Here is a 16,315-nt window from a genome sequence, read left to right as displayed (position 1 = left end):
TAGATTACCAAAAAATATTTTTAAACATTTTGTAAAGATAAAATGTCAAATCTAAGGCTACATTTTTAAAGAAATTGTATTAATCAGAAAATCCGTGAAAGGGCATATGAACATCTTAGAGGAGGTCCCCTTAAAAAAGGGTTACAAAATAAATTGGTATTTTGTTTAAAACATAGATAAAATATTTCACTTTACTAGCACTGATGTTATACAAGCATGTTATGCAGTGTAGCTGTGAATCCAGCACTGGGATGTAATAAAACACCTACGTGAGAGTTGCAGTGCATTTTATTTGTTTTTACCTTTTTCTCCACAGACCTCTATGGACATAGTGTAAACTGATTCCTCAGTGTGAAAGTTCGCCTAGTCTCTCAAACTGGATTTCAACAATAAACAATGGGTTCTGGGAAGCAGGATGGAGTATTTCCACCATAACAGTATCATTATTGAATACTAGAGATGAGCAAGTTTTTGAATTTCAAATTCACCAACTTAGCAATTTTTAAAAAAATCAAATGTGCAGTTAATATATTCGCAGAGAACCAAAAGTACTTCAAAGCCTATAATTGCCTTTAAAAGATGTGTGTAACACTCTTAGGTCTTCTATGACTGTATCCAACTTTTTCAAGCTTTTTATCACAATCAAAGCCTTCATAATGTCAAAGTGACCTCAACATATATGGCTATGGCTAACCAGTTGGCAACTGTTCTTTACGGTTGTGCTGTTACACACATTATCTGTATAGTTTATTCATTATTTTATGTCTTTTTCTCCTTATCTCTATGGCTAGACTGTGATGTCTTCCCACTATCCAGATTCAACACAGAATAACTGTTGTATTCCCTGCCTCTGCTTTTATACAGCCTACAATTATTTAGTTTTCCATGGGCAGGTGTAAAATGGTCAGGCCCAGGTCCTTCTCTGCCCCCATCTATTTTGAGGCCTCCAGGCACATAGCGAGATGGAATACTAAAGTTATGGACCATCCTAATTGGGTACACCTTTTCACGATGGGACTGCTTTTACTTTTTTTTTGCTATCAAAAGCATGTCAGCTGTATACCCTATGTATTTTACATGTAATTTTGATATTCATTTTTTACTTAGAGCACGGAATCTATTTATTATTTGTATCATCATGTGTAATATTATAGGAGACTCTGCCCAGCCATGCCTGAGGTCATGTACGCCTTCTCTCGCTGATACAATCTTCAATGTGCACAATGAGAGTCATTTTAAGCAATTCACACAAGCTGAATTGTAAATTGTTTGGTTTCGTCAGGTCAAACAAATTCCTAAAAATTGAACCAGAATTTGATTTGCATTGAGTAAACCTGCTCATCTCTATTGGAATACTTTGCAGATTTCAAGATGTGTTGAACTCTAGCGCCTCCTATTGGAAGCAGCGATCCTAAAAGTCAATATTAAACCTTTAGGGTATGTGCACACGTCCGGATTTCTTGCAGAAATTTCCTGAAGAAAACCGGAAATTTTCTGCAAGAAATCAGCTTTTTTTTTTTGCGGTTTTTTTCCGTTTTTTTCGCGTTTTTTTAGCATTCTGCAAGCGTAATTAGCTTGCAGAATGCTAAAGTTTTCCAAGCGATCTGTAGCATCGCTTGGAAAACTGACTGACAGGTTGGTCACACTTGTCAAACATACTGTTTGACAAGTGTGACCAACTTTTTACTATAGATGCTGCTTTTGCAGCATCTATAGTAAAAGATAGAATGTTTAAAAATAATAAAAAACATAAAAAAAATGCTTATACTCACCCGCAGACAGATGATCTCCTCACCGGCGTCCGTTCCGTATAGATGGTGTGCGCGCAGGACCTTCCATGACGTCACGGTCACGTGAGCGGTCACATGACCGGTCTCGACCAATCACAGGACCGTGACGTCATCGGCAGGTCCTTCACCGCACACCAGCTACAGGAACCGAACGGCAGCGTGCAGCGGTGAGGCGGGAACACTGCGGGGGACATCAAGGGTGAGTATATCACTATTTTTTATTTTAATTCTTTTATTTTTTACCAATTATATGGTGCCCAGTCCGTGGAGGAGTCTCCTCTCCTCCACCCTGGGTACCAACCGCATATAATCTGCTTACTTCCCGCATGGTGGGCACAGCCCCGTGCGGGAAGTAAGCAGATCAATGGACCCCTAGGTGTGCGGAATCCCCTGCAATTCCGCATTTTAATGAACATGTAGCTTTTTTTTCCGCGATGCGATTTTTTCGCGGAAAAAATCGCAACATTTGCACAAAAAATGCGGAATACACTGTAAATAATAGGAGGCATATGTTAGCGTTTTTTTCGCGTTTTTATCACGTTTTTATAGCGAAAAAACGCGAAAAAAACGCTAAAAATCCTGAACGTGTGCACATGGCCTAAACGAGCCTTGCAATATGACTTAGGATAAAAGCCAAATCAGGATCTCATTTTGTAGACACGATGTTTCGTGGTATTGCTCTTCGTCAGTGCAAAATATGAGATCTGATTTGGCTAGGTGACACCGAAACACCATGTCTGAAAATTGAGATCTTGATTTGGCTTTTAACCTAAGTTATATTTACAAGGCTTGCTAAAAGGTCGATAGGTGGCGCTATAGAGTTCTAGTCTTCCTTTTTGAAGAGACAATTTACATATTCAATTTCCCAGAGGAGCATACAAGGCGATTAAGCCTCCTCATACTGGCGTGCCAGACCTAGCATGTCACTCCCCACAAGGAGAAAACTAACCCCTTAGATTTCAAGATAAAACAGGTAAAAAAGGTCCCTTCCAAATTATCCCCTTTAATGGAAGGGAAAACCATAGAGGTTTGATCTTTAGTTGCGCTGCCTGAGACACCATATGATGGAAAAGTAGTCGATATGTTGGTTTTATTAGCCAACATGTTTCAAATGTGGTTTTGTTGTGGGAATGTGGTTTTGTCCTGAAGAAAATTTCTGTGAACTTTTAAACATGTTAACTAATAAAACTAAGATTTTCAACACATCGACTCCTGCATCTCCTTTTCCATCATATGGTATATATTTCTCATATCCTATATCTGGATAAGACCCTTTTTTTTGCTGTTATGAGTATGTCACGCCAGCCTGGGAGGTCTTGGGGTAGAAGATCACTGTGTATTGTGAATCGCAGATCTTCCATTTAGCCTGTGTGTTTGGATCCCATATTAAATACATTTGGTTTCCTTTGGTGCTGGAGAGGTTAACGACCCTTTCTATGCTGGTCAGAAACATGCAGCTCCATTTCAGCTACTTCTGATCTGGTCCTTAACTCTTCCTATAAAACCTGGCCACACCCTCTCTGTCTTTTCAGTGAAAGCTCTGCTTCCATGCTCTTAGGAGATGCTGTGCTGAATCATTGTTACTTTTGGTGATTAGTCTTCCTGTGCAATGTGCTTAAGCTAAGTGTTTTGGAGAGACGTTGTTGTTAGAGATGTTTTGTAGTACGTGTGTGTTTATCTCCTAGTCCGTTTTTTTTCCAATTAGTTTATTCCTCCCTGTCCCTATCCTCCTCCTTATTGTTGGTTGGTGTTTTTGTATCATAGAGGGTTTCTGCTATCCCTGTTTGGTCTTGTGTGTCTTGTTCACATTGCATTACTGTCCCATGGTCTATAGGGTGGGGGAGGGGACAGACCAGGGATTAACAGAAGCACAGTGAGGTCAGAGACTCAGGCCTCTCTACCATCAAGAGTACCCCTGGGACAGAGATAGTTAATGTTCCAGGGACAGTTTGAGGCCCCCCTCCCCTAGCTAAGACCATCACGGTGTGACATTTGCGCTATTGTCTTCCAGTTTTCTCCTAATAAATTATTTCCCGTAGCACTTTGTCCACCTGGTGTGTAATTCAAGTGTACATATTTAGGCTACTGCCCCATGATGAGCACTCATTGAGTTTTTTTTATGCTGCATATTTGTTTGTTTTTTTAAAAAAGGGAAGTGCTTAATGGTTGCAGAAATATCAAAAACTCACCGAAAGCTCATTGTGGGAACGTAGTCTTACTGTGCACGAAAACCCTGAGCAAATATGTAATTGTGCTGGATTTATTGCATGTTATTAATTGGTATGTTTCTGTGTTATGCCCAAGCTCTCTAAATTTAATACCGTTGCTGCTTCCAAAGCAACATATATTGGTCTACCATTCACTGACTATTTCGCTTGTCTTCAATATTTAATCTGCATTGCTTCATCAATAAATCCGTTTTGACATTTCGCTTGTGGGAAAATAAAAGTCTATTATTTTATAAAAATAGATAATAGTGACAGCCCCAGGGATTTCTAATTACTTGTCTTTATTATCACTCAGGCAGCTATTCTGCTGGTAATATATTGCCAGTTCCATTTGAAAAAAAGTGAAAACTGTTATTGTATTTTTGCAAAGATTTGTGTTTACCTGGAATTCAATTCAATAGTGTATTTATCCATTCAGTATATTCTATATCAATAAAATACATATATTGTATGTTTGCTTATATAGCTTTTATTTTAGACTCCCTATTGTGTTTTTTGGGAATTATGACGTCGGTCATTTTTAGCATGCCATGTATTTTGCCATTTTTGCAACAGGGAAGTTCTTGATTTGCAGATATCTATGTTGAATACTAAAAAGGTTTATGGCATATATATGCAGGATTACCTGTCTTCCTTCCTTTGACATAGGACTGTCATCTATTTATGACGCTTCAAGGTGATAGATTTCCTTATGCTCTGTCAAGTCTCTGTTCAGTCACATAAAAAAACATGCCAAGCAAAGACAACTAAAAGTGTAATGTCCTACTCTATAGAGAAGCGTTGAGTAGAAGATCAAATAAAAGTGGGTTCTCAACTTCTGGAAAAAACAGAAAAACAACAAAAATGAAAAATAAAATATTTTTCACTACCAACATGCCACAGTAATCCAGCAGTTGGTATAAAATTGGATAGCGTGTGACCTTATTGGTGTTCTTATTTTTTTTTTTCGTTTTCTTCAGCAGTTGGATACTGAAATTTTTTCAAAGCATTTTATTGACCAAACCTTGTTACGATAGCTATGCTTTTCACCTCCCATGTGGTATTTAACATCAACCCAGAAATAGGATTATTTAATTAAAGAACATTTATAAACAAATTGACTTACCCTTTCCCAATGTGGCCAATTTCCGTTTTTGCATTTTGTTTTCCCCTTCATCCAAGAACCCTAACTAATTTTTATCTTTCTGTCCACATTGACACATAAGGGCTCGTTTTATAAAGGATGAATTGTACTTTGAATAACACCATTCATTATACCACATAATGTGCTGGAAAATGGGAAAAAAGTGCAATGAAATTATGAAAAATACATTTTTTTTTGGGGGGGGGGGAGTTGGTTTTTCAGTGTACAGTGTGTGGTCAAAATGACCTCACAATATGATTATTCTGATCAGTACTGTTACATCGATACCAAATATCCTGTTTTTTTAAAATATTTTAGTGGTGAAACATAAAATCTGAATTTTTTTACTAAAAAATTGGGGGAAAGTGTCGTCAAGAGACCCAAATGTCATCATTTTTCAATCAACGGAGCTGTGCGACGGTTTTTTTTTTGCGGTGTGAGACAATGTTTTTATTGATACATAAACAGGTAGTAAGCGTCCAATCAAGGGTGATCAATCCCAAAAAGATAAAGTTAATTCCGCAATCACATGAATAAATGTTTTGCCCTACAAGTTTTCATCAAGTACCACATCTGTTTTTGACTCCTTGCCGGATCAAAATAAATTTACACTGCAGCAAGACCTGCAGTCTCATTTTCTTTTGTGGTGCTGAGGATCCCATCTCTATCTATCTGGGCCATGAGTCCCTTCCTCGAGCACACAATTCTTTTATAGGACAGTGTGCCAGTCCTTCCCCTTCCAATTTAAAGTGTTTACTGATCGGGTTAATTATTTTTAAATATCTAAGTTTTCTGAATGCGGTAATACAACATATGTGTATTTTTTAATTATCTTTTTTTGAAATGTGGTAAAAAAAAAGGGTGATTTGAACTTTTATGCTTTTTAATTTTTTTTCATATTTGTTCAAACTTTTTTTTAGTTTTTAATTGTATGTCTTTGTACTTTGCAGGAGTTAACCTGTGATCATCTGATTGCTTGTGTTATATACAGCTGTCACGGTCGCCTATGATTGCCAGAGAACAGTCATGACAATCACGGCGGTCTTCAGCAGACTCCTGAATATCATGGCAACTCATTGGCACCTCTCAGTCGCATCATGGGAGCACCGGTGGGTGCATAGAATGAAACACCCCATGCCGGCACCACTTAGTTGGATTAGTGCTTCTGTCTCTTGCTTCACATATCCCATCCAACTGTGTGTACCTGTCAAAATGTCGGACAGGCAATATGATCAACGAGAATGATACTTTACAATCTGTCATATTACGATAGGAAATTGACCAAGAAGACCTATAGTTCTGATTTTTACTTTTTTACCAACTATAGCTCAATAGTTAACAATTTCAATGTTTCCCCAAATTTACAACCAGGGGTGTTGCAAAGTGGGATAAGATGTCTCTAGGTGCTTAGGTACTGAGTGTCATTGGGAGGGGGCATCAACAAGTCACTTTGACTGGGCGGGGGATTTTAGATGTGCAAGTGAAGGTAGTACTTTGAATATTTTGCCACAGATGATTCCAGGATTTATACACCTTGGCATTTACATAACACTGATAGATGTGAGAACATTTGGACTTTCGGACGGTCATAATTCAATGTTTAGAGCTCGTTAACCATTATCAAACATTCAAAAGGAAGAATTGAAATGGTGAAAACCTTGCTGGGATTAATTTTTGAAATTTTTGTTTTGCTACATAATTTGCACTTGTTTACAATTCTATACATTTGATAAGAAATGTAACACTAGGTAATAATGATGGTAATAGCCAAAATATGGAGATAGAATGGCACCAGGCGGATATTCCGTAGCAGCGGATTCACTGCGCAGTTATAAGGTTTAGAACATCCAGCGTTAGTGTGTCACACTCCGTGGAGCTTGATTGCCCCGTTGTAATATCCAACAACAGGAGGATTCTATTTAGTACCACTTATGGCATGCAATCGCCAACAGCCTTGGGAGGTGCTCAACAATGGTAGTAATCCAAGTCCAAATAAATGATCCGGGTCCAGGACCCGTTGAAGCGCATGAGCGCGAAACGGCCGTCGTCCTCTTCCCTCCTCTTGCACTGTTACCCTCACCAGCCGCCTCTCCACATCGTGCCAATGTCTGTATATTTTGAATAAACGACATCACTTCACAGCAAGTATCGGGTGAGTGCCACGTTCTTTTCTTCATTTATTTGGATAATGATGGTAATGTTCACAATGGTCACTCAAATAATAGTTTATTACTGTATATTAGAAGAACACAAATGGGTTGTCTGGGACTGACATGTTGGTGACCTATCCTTAGGATAGGGAATCAGTATCAGATCAGTGGAGCTCTGAAACCCAGGACCCCACCAATCAGGTGTGATGTAAACCGTGTATGGAGCCAGATACCACAGCACTTTACACTGTGTAGTGGCCATTCTTGAGTACTTCAGCTCTTCTTCCATTCACTTCAATTGGAGCCTAGCTACAGTTCCCAGGAACGGCCACTACACAGTGTACAGAGCCATGAAGTTCCAGATCCATGCACTGTACATCCAACCAACATCAGAGTCAATAACTACTCATCAGTGGGGATGCCAGTTGTGTGGGACCTCCACCAATATTGATGACATATCCTTGACCTTAGTATAGATATTACCCAGCACTGTTACAATACTATCTAATACTAAGGATAGGTCATCAATTAGTTAGCAATGGACAATTATTTTAACTCATCCTCTCAATCCAAACAGGGAACTTTATCAATGATGTTCATGTGCCAAAAAAACATGGAAACTGGATGCCGCAATAAAACACCTCTTTTATGGTGGATTTCAGGCACAAACATTTATCACTTTCCAGTTGAAGGAGCAGAAACTGCCAAGAAGTAGAGATTGGTGAGAGTGCCAGCAATCCAATCCTGACGAATCTAACATTTATCACCTACCTAGTCAATCAGAAATAAATGACTTTGGCTGCAAAGCCCCTTTAAGTTCCCTGGCAATCACGTCTCTTCCTCCCTCTCTGTTTGCTTGGCACTAGCATCTAAATGATTCCTACAAAAAAAGAACAGTCAATTCAATTCATTTTAATTTTGTATACTCACCAGTGTTATTTAGTCCAAAGAGAAGTGGGCAAGAGATTGCGAAGGATAAAACCCAAACTACTGCAATCATGACTGTCACTCTGCGCTTGGAGCTGTAACGTGTGTTGTAGAGCATCGGCATTGCCACTGCTGTGTACCTAAAACAAGCACACATTATAGATATGCAGTCTGTATGCAAGAAAAACATTTGCAAGGCACTTTAGAACTCCTCTGTAGTGATAAGCGAATGTACTCGGTCTTTTCCGAGCATGCTTATGTGTTATTCGAGTATCTCGGGTGTGCTTGTATATAATGGTCGATTCTGAGCTGCTGCATGATTTGCAGCTGTTGGACAGCCTGAGCACATGCAGCCTGTTTGTTACCAAATCCCCACATCTGGTGAAGCTGTCTAAAAACAAATATCATGCAGCAGCAGGGACTCGAACATAATATAATAATATACAAGTGAGCATATCCAAGATATTCGAATAACACCGAGCATGCTCGGAAAAGAAGTTACCCAACAATGTTCACCGATCACTACTCCTCTGTCAATTTTTACTGATAAATATAACACCACCATTTCCCAATAGCACTTCGTATTGTATCCTTCTTATTGAATAGGTCAAGCTTATACATCGAGACTTATTTATGAGCAAAGCTCCATGGGATGCAAATTTAGAATGAAAAATACTATCTCATCCTTCTGCAAAAGAAAGATGCACCTTTAGGTAGACTGCAGTGTTAGGTTTCTTGCTATTTGCCTTCTCATGGATCTCTTCTAATGAGAGCTGTGTCACAGGCATCCTATTCATCCAACCAATGCCCCTTTTTGCATTGAAACAGATGCGTATCTCTTTTCCATGGTTGACTGTTATCAGATAGTGTTCTCCCTTCCAGAGCAGAGCTACTTGGTACACTGATAAATAATAAAAGTTTCCTTAAGCTGGCCATACACATTGATGGCTGACGGCTGAAGGATTCTCCAGCCAATTGTTCAGCTGATAGCCAACTTTACCATACGCAGGAGTGCTCACATGGCCGACCAGTCCTGTATTCTCTGTGAGAAAGCCCTAACAGACATTTCTGCCAGTGGCATACCTCTGGATAAATAAAGCCATCAGAAGTTCGAAATCAGACATTTCCAATTCACATCTCCCTCTAGAACCAATTGGCAGGTGCTCCCATATACAGTCATGGCCAAAAGGGTTGACACCAAGCATTGCACAAGCATCACGTGTTAGAAACAAAGTTGTTTACCCACAATTTTGAAAAGGTGCCAACAATTTTGTCTGGGTTTTTTGGGGGGTTTTGTGTAAAATTATGTACAATTGACTTTTTTCCCTGTTATTCCAAAACACACTAAGGAAATAAATATGTGTATAACAAAACATCTATAATTGCAATAATTTTCTGGAAGAAATACTTCAATTTCTAGAATAATTTCAGGGGTGCCAATACTTTGGCCATGACTGTATATTAGGGTGTCATCTGAACCTGTCGATATCAGCGGCTTTGGCTGACAGTCTAATCTGCATGGAGGCCTCTAGGCTCATATGTAAGCCACGAAGTATAGACTGCAGAAAGATTGTCTACAATAGTCTTCAAGAGATGGAAACCAAGAGCCAACTTCGCTCTTTAGAGATGGCAGTAGAGATGAGCAAATCCATTCAATTCAAATTAAATGTGAGATGAATTTTATGAAATTTGCAGGTCTTGGTGAATTTCACCAATTTTCAACTAGAAAAAAAAAGTTGCTAAAAATATGCCTGACAAATTGCTACATAATGCAGAAAATGGTATTGGCCAAAAAGGTTTACATGACCTAAGTGCGGATTTCGCTTTAATGACTACAGCATCGCATACTGTAATGCAGCCAGTCAAGAGGGAATATCAGAATCTATATAAAAGTGGAGGCAGCAAATGCAGCAGCCTCTTTCTCTTGCTTCAATAGTCTACATGGGAGACTAGAAGCTGCGATCTTCTGATTGGCTCTACTACATACAGGCGATGATCAGATCGCTGGCGTGTGGCAGAAATGCTCACTTGCTATGAGTAGTGTTGAGCATTCTGATACCGCAAGTATCAGGTATCGGCCGATATTTGCTGTATCGGAATTCCGATACCGAGTTCCGATATTTTTGTGATATCGGAAATCGGAATCGGAAGTTCCCAGTGTATGGTTCCCAGGGTCTGGAGGAGAGGAGACTCTCCTTCAGGCCCTGGGATCCATATTCATGTAAAAAATAAAGAATAAAAATACAAAAATATGGATATACTCACCCCTCCGGCGGACCCTGGACCTTAGCGGTGTAACCGGCAGCCTCCGTTCCTAAGAATGCAGTGAGTGTAGGACCTGCGATGACGTCGCGGCTTGTGATTGGTCGCGTGAGCGGTCACATGAGAGGTCACGCGACCAATCACAAGCCGCGACGTCATCGAAGGTCCTTCACTCTGTCTAAGGCTACTTTCACACTAGCGTTAACTGCAATACGTCGCAATGCGTTGTTTTGCCGAAAAAACGCATCCTGCAAAAGTGCTTGCAGGATGCGTTTTTTCTGCATTGACTAACATTAGCAACGCATTTGTGACGCATTGACACACGTCGCAACCGTCGTGCGATGGTTGCGCCGTTTTGTGGCGGACCGTCGGGAGCAAAAAGCATTACATGTAACGTTTTTTGCTCCCGACGGTCCGCTTTTTCCGACCGTGCATGCGCGGCCGGAACCCCGCCCCCACCTCCCCGCACTTCCCCGCACCTCACAATGGATGCGCTGGAAAAATACATCCGCTAACCCTGTTGTGCGGCGCAGAGAATGCTAGCGTCGGTAACCTCGGCCCGATGCACTGCGACGGGCCGGGCCCGACACTAGTGTGAAAGTAGCCCAAGTAACCATGTTCTATGGCGGCACAAACCTTCCAAGCCCAGAAGCCCATATGCTAAAAGATATCAAGATGTTGGTGGCTGCAGTCCTTGTGGAGGTTGATTTAGCTTTTTATTTCTAACATGCCCTGTACATAAAGGTCCCTCCTTTTACTGCTTTCATATAGAACATATTATATTTAACTTAGTTATGATAATTCATAAAGCATCAGGCACAATCCTTTATGTGTGACATTTCCACAGTATTAGGCGTTCCACCAGGGAAATTACATCCATGCGCCTGCAAGTAGGAAATCAATGATCTTAAAGAGCATTGACTCATGCGGCACATACCATCCACGTTATAAATATTTTCTGCGTAATAGGACAGAATCTTTACAAATCTGATAACAGTACTGGAATTAAAATTAAGGGCCTGGATTAGGAAAACACTATTTATAGGAATATTCTATCCATCACGCAGTTTATGAAGTTTGTACTCTGTTTCATTACAATTGTACTGTCTAAAATTGTCCACTTTCCCGATCATACTGACCATACGTGATCCTATCTGATCGTCGTCGCTAATGTCCACTCTATTTCCACCACTATGGAAATGTAGTTCTCATTTTTGCTTCTCGCTAGGTTTCAATCCTAGCTGCCACTTGTACATGTGCTACACTCACCATCCTAAAAAGTTCAGGACTGGGACATTTCTCCATTTCTGACGAGGTGTATTTATGGGGTTTTATCTTATATGCACTTGTAGTGGCTCTAATAATTTTCTCGCTTGAATCTTCAAATCATTTTGCATCTTTTTTTTCACTAAATATTGGGGTTTAATTTTTAGGTCATTCTTACATTCCTTTTTTTTCTAATATCGGTTTAAACTGTTACGCACCTGTCCTGATCGGACAGATTTTTTTTTTGCTCCATGTCAGGCTTTGCAAATAGCCTGGTGTGCTCTCATGTGTTGTGTTTTCTAGGCCTATACAAGGCCTCCCAAGACTCACACCTGTCTCTTGGTATTGCATTAAGACTTTCTAGTGTCATGCTGCTGCAATGCAGGTATGTGCAGGCTTCACTACATGGCAGTAGAGAGAAAGCAGGTCTGCACCTAAGCAGAGCTGACCTGTAGTGCAGCAGTGAGGCTACCACAGGTGGCAGCAGAATAGTCAAACAAGCCGGGTCAAATCCTAGACTGTAGCGCCTTTCCAAGGAATAAGCAAACTTGTAGTCAGAGACAAGCCAGGTGGTCAGTAAGCGGATAAGCCAATAGACAAAGGACAGAAACAGGTCAGGATACACGCCATGTAAAACCAAGGGGTCTGCACACTAAAGGGAAACACTGAGTCAAGACGGTAATAAGGAAATACAGAGACATAGGTTCAGACAGCAAACGCAGCAGGACCAATCAGAGCAATCAGAGTCAGATCAGCAGCACTATAGGCAGAAACTATAACTGACATCGCCTGCAGGAAGCAGCGGCGATACATAGCCACCCTGAACACAGACAGGGGCTGAGAAAGGTTAGCTCTTGACATGACCAGACGGGGAAAAAGGGAAAACAGGACTCAAAACCCAATCTGGATCATGACATCTAGTAACTCTTTGAGTTTAGTTACTGTTGACAGGCCAACTCTTGGTCACCTGTGGTTTCCAGTCCTTGAGCTACTTGTCTGTGGCTTCCAGTAATCCTGCTGCATGTCAGTGGTTTTCTTGACTTCATTTGTCTGTGACCTCCAGTAACCCTTTATTTTTTTTAGTTTTTATCTATTTTTTGCATTTTTTTACACACTCTGTTTCCTTAAACTCAGCAGCTCCTTGTCCTTTCCTTCACCAACCGATCACATGGTTCGGAAGAGGAAGCACTATTAGTGAATCTATATATATAAGAGGCATCGTGATTACTCACTAATCCCACCCCCTACACAGTAGCTCCGCCCCACCACATTACCACACACAATCCCGCCCCCCACCAAATTACCACACACAATCCCGCCCCCACCACATTACCACACACAATCCCGCCACCCACCACATTACCACACACAATCCCGCCCCACATTACCACACACAATCCTGCCCCCCACCACATTACCACACACAATCCCGCCCCCCTATTACCACACAATCCTGCCCCCCACCACATTACCACACACAATCCCGCCTCCCCCACATTACCACACACAATCCCACCCCCCACATTACCACACACAATCCTGACCCCCACCACATTACCACACATAATCCCGCCCCCCACCATATTACCACACACAATCCCGCCCCCCCACATTACCACACACAATCCCGCCCCCCACATTACCACACACAATCCTGCCCCCCACCACATTACTACACACAATCCCGCCCCCACCACATTACCACACACAATCCCGCCCCCCCACATTACAACACAATCCTGCCCCCCACCACATTACCACACACAATCCCGCCCCCCACCACATTACCACACACAATCCTGCCCCCCCACCACATTACCACACACAATCCCGCCCCCCACCACATTACCACACACAATCCCGCTCCCCTACCACATTGCCACATGAGGCTCCATCCCCACACATTACCACATGAGGCTCCATCCCCACACATTACCACACGAGGCTCCGTCCCTCCACATTACCACACGAGGCTCCGTCCCCACACATTACCACACGAGGCTCCGTCCTCACACATTACCACACGAGGCTCTGTCCTCACACATTACCACACGAGGCTCTGTCCCCACACATTACCACACAAATCCAGTTTGCTTTTGATTTTACACTGTGAATAAAATGTATTAGTATTATTCTGATTTTTAATTATTATTATTGTTATTAACTTCATTTTAAGTTAATTTACCACCTGCGTAAGAGCTACTGAATGTTGTCATTATTTACTTTAGTTTAATCACTAGCAGCGTTAATTAGATAGCAATGAGCATGCCGAGTATTAGCTGGCTGGAAACAGCTAGTCCTAATATAAATGCACAACACTTGTACGGCTTTGTGTACACAGCAATCACGACGGCAGACATGATAAGCCATGTCTAACTTCTTTGTGGAGAGTCTGCCTGTGTCTGACCGGCCATCCCACACAGCTGCACAATCTTCTACAAGTTTCTTACTCTGCAGTGACATTTTAGAGCGTCACTATAGAGTAAAGTGTGGACTGCTTGGACATTTAGAGTTAATGGGCAGCCCAGAATTGGTTAAAGAACCAGTGAGCAGCAAATAATTGCTGCCTAACCACTAGCTGAGCCAAATATGCAATATCTAACCCCGACTGAGCAAACTCCAATAAGGGTCTATAGATGGTACACTTACGGCATAATTTAAAGGACCAGATGTGAGTGTCTTTGTGCCAGAATCCACAGAAAACCTTCAAAGTTTTGTTGGGTTTTATGCCTTGATTATTTAAAGGTGTTTTGGTAACACAAAGCAAATGTAAGCTATAATAAGCAAATACATTTAATGTAAATTAGCTTTATCACCATATAGAAAAGTATCATATTCATAAGTATTGTTATCTCAGTAGCACTTTTACAAATGTTTATTGCTGTTGCAGATAATCATAATAAAAGCACAATTTGATGTCTACATCACAGGATAATAGCTGAAAAACTCATGTAGACTAATAAAGCTGATTTAGGGTAGAATAATAGGGCTGGTTATGGTCAAGTACCCACCCTATTTTATTTTATTGTGTCTTCTTGTCTAGATAGTAGTAATAATAATAATAAGAAGAAGAGGACACAATAATCATGTATAGCTCTTATAGACTGTACCTGGCCACAGTGGTGACCACTATTTCCTGTAGCATCTGAGAAATGGGTTTGGAAACGATAGAGTTAAATAAAACCACACTACCAGACATATATGTCTGTAATTGGACTGGCCTCCTTAGAATGTTGATTAAATTCTTTCCTTTCCATATTGTTCAGGGAACACTGCTGCTCACAGCTTGTACACTGTTGTGACCACACATTGTATCAGAAGAAGTCTCGCACTCAACTTAAGTATTTTTGCTGATTTTATTTGGTGCCAATGTAGCACTGGGGAAACGTTTCAGCCTCAAATAGGCTTTCGTCAGTCACTTTAATGGGCAAGCCCATGTAGAAGGAGACATATATCAGATATGACCGGCTGGGAGATCCGTGGGCTGAGGAGACGCCGCTGTAGAGTGGACCTGATCCAAGCAGACGCGGCCCTGCGCTTAGCAACCCGATGTTTACCCTGGTTACCCGGGGACCTCGGCATTGTTGGTCGCTGGAGAGCGGTCTGTGTGACAGCTCTCCAGCGATCAAACAGCGACGCTGCAGCGATCGGCATCGTTGTCGCTATCGCTGCAGCGTCGCTTAATGTGACGGTACCTTTAGTGTTGCAAGTGTCATTGTGTGTTTATTATCATCAAAGCTAATATTGTATGCTCTTAATTTCCTGTATTTACATAATTTGCTTCCTACAAAATTACCCCCATATATCCGTGTTAAGACAATACATAGTTAAGTTGGTTACGTCCACTGTGTCCTTGTCTGGTTGTTGCATCCCAGCAGGGGTGGATTAAGGGTAGCCAGGGCCCCGGGCTGTTCAGACACTGTGGGCCCCCCCGGGGGGGGGGTCATGTGACGGGGGGGTCATGTGACGGGGGGGTCATGTGACGGGGGGGTCATGTGACGGGGGGGGGGGGGGGTTCATATTATACCCGAACCAGATTATTCCAGAAAAATGGCCGGGCCCTACTCTACTGTAACCTATTAAATATTTGTTAAAATCTGCAATATAATTTAGGTATATTTTGACCAATAATATCACATACAAGGAACAAATACCACCGCGCCATGACCAGACCACAAATTACAAACACAGTGATCGAATAATATCACATACAAGGAACAAATACCACTGCACCATGTCAAGACCACATATTACCACCACTTGGTGACCAAATAGCACATTCAAGGGACAAATACCACAACACCATTTCCAGACCACATATTACCGCCACATAGTGACTGAATACTACAATACTGATCAGTAATAATAATAAAAAAAAACACAATACTATCACCATAAGTGCCAGTATTCACAGGAGATCTGTACTTAGTATGCAGTGTCTGTGTAGAGGTAATACAGAGATCACTGGTGACATTATACACAGGAGCTCTGTATATAGTGTATAGGTAATACGGTGATTACTGGTGACATTGTACACAGGACCTCTGTATATAGTATAGTGTATAGTGT

The 16,315-nt window shown here is 41.3% G+C and overlaps 1 protein-coding gene across 3 annotated transcripts in view; it reads right to left on the bottom strand.

Moving 5' to 3' along the window:
• Nucleotides 1–16,315, bottom strand: part of DRD2 (dopamine receptor D2) — a 391,195-nt gene that overhangs the window by 37,334 nt on the left and 337,546 nt on the right. For all 3 annotated transcript variants that reach the window (XM_077249976.1, XM_077249973.1, XM_077249975.1), the window contains one exon: nucleotides 8,222–8,358. In XM_077249976.1, the coding sequence (XP_077106091.1) occupies nucleotides 8,222–8,358 (137 nt within the window). The remainder of the gene's footprint in view (nucleotides 1–8,221; nucleotides 8,359–16,315) is intronic.

The sequence above is a fragment of the Ranitomeya variabilis genome, chromosome 4, assembly GCF_051348905.1.
Source record: "Ranitomeya variabilis isolate aRanVar5 chromosome 4, aRanVar5.hap1, whole genome shotgun sequence".
NCBI lineage: Eukaryota > Metazoa > Chordata > Amphibia > Anura > Dendrobatidae > Ranitomeya > Ranitomeya variabilis.
This window is presented reverse-complemented; position numbering and strand designations above follow the sequence as displayed.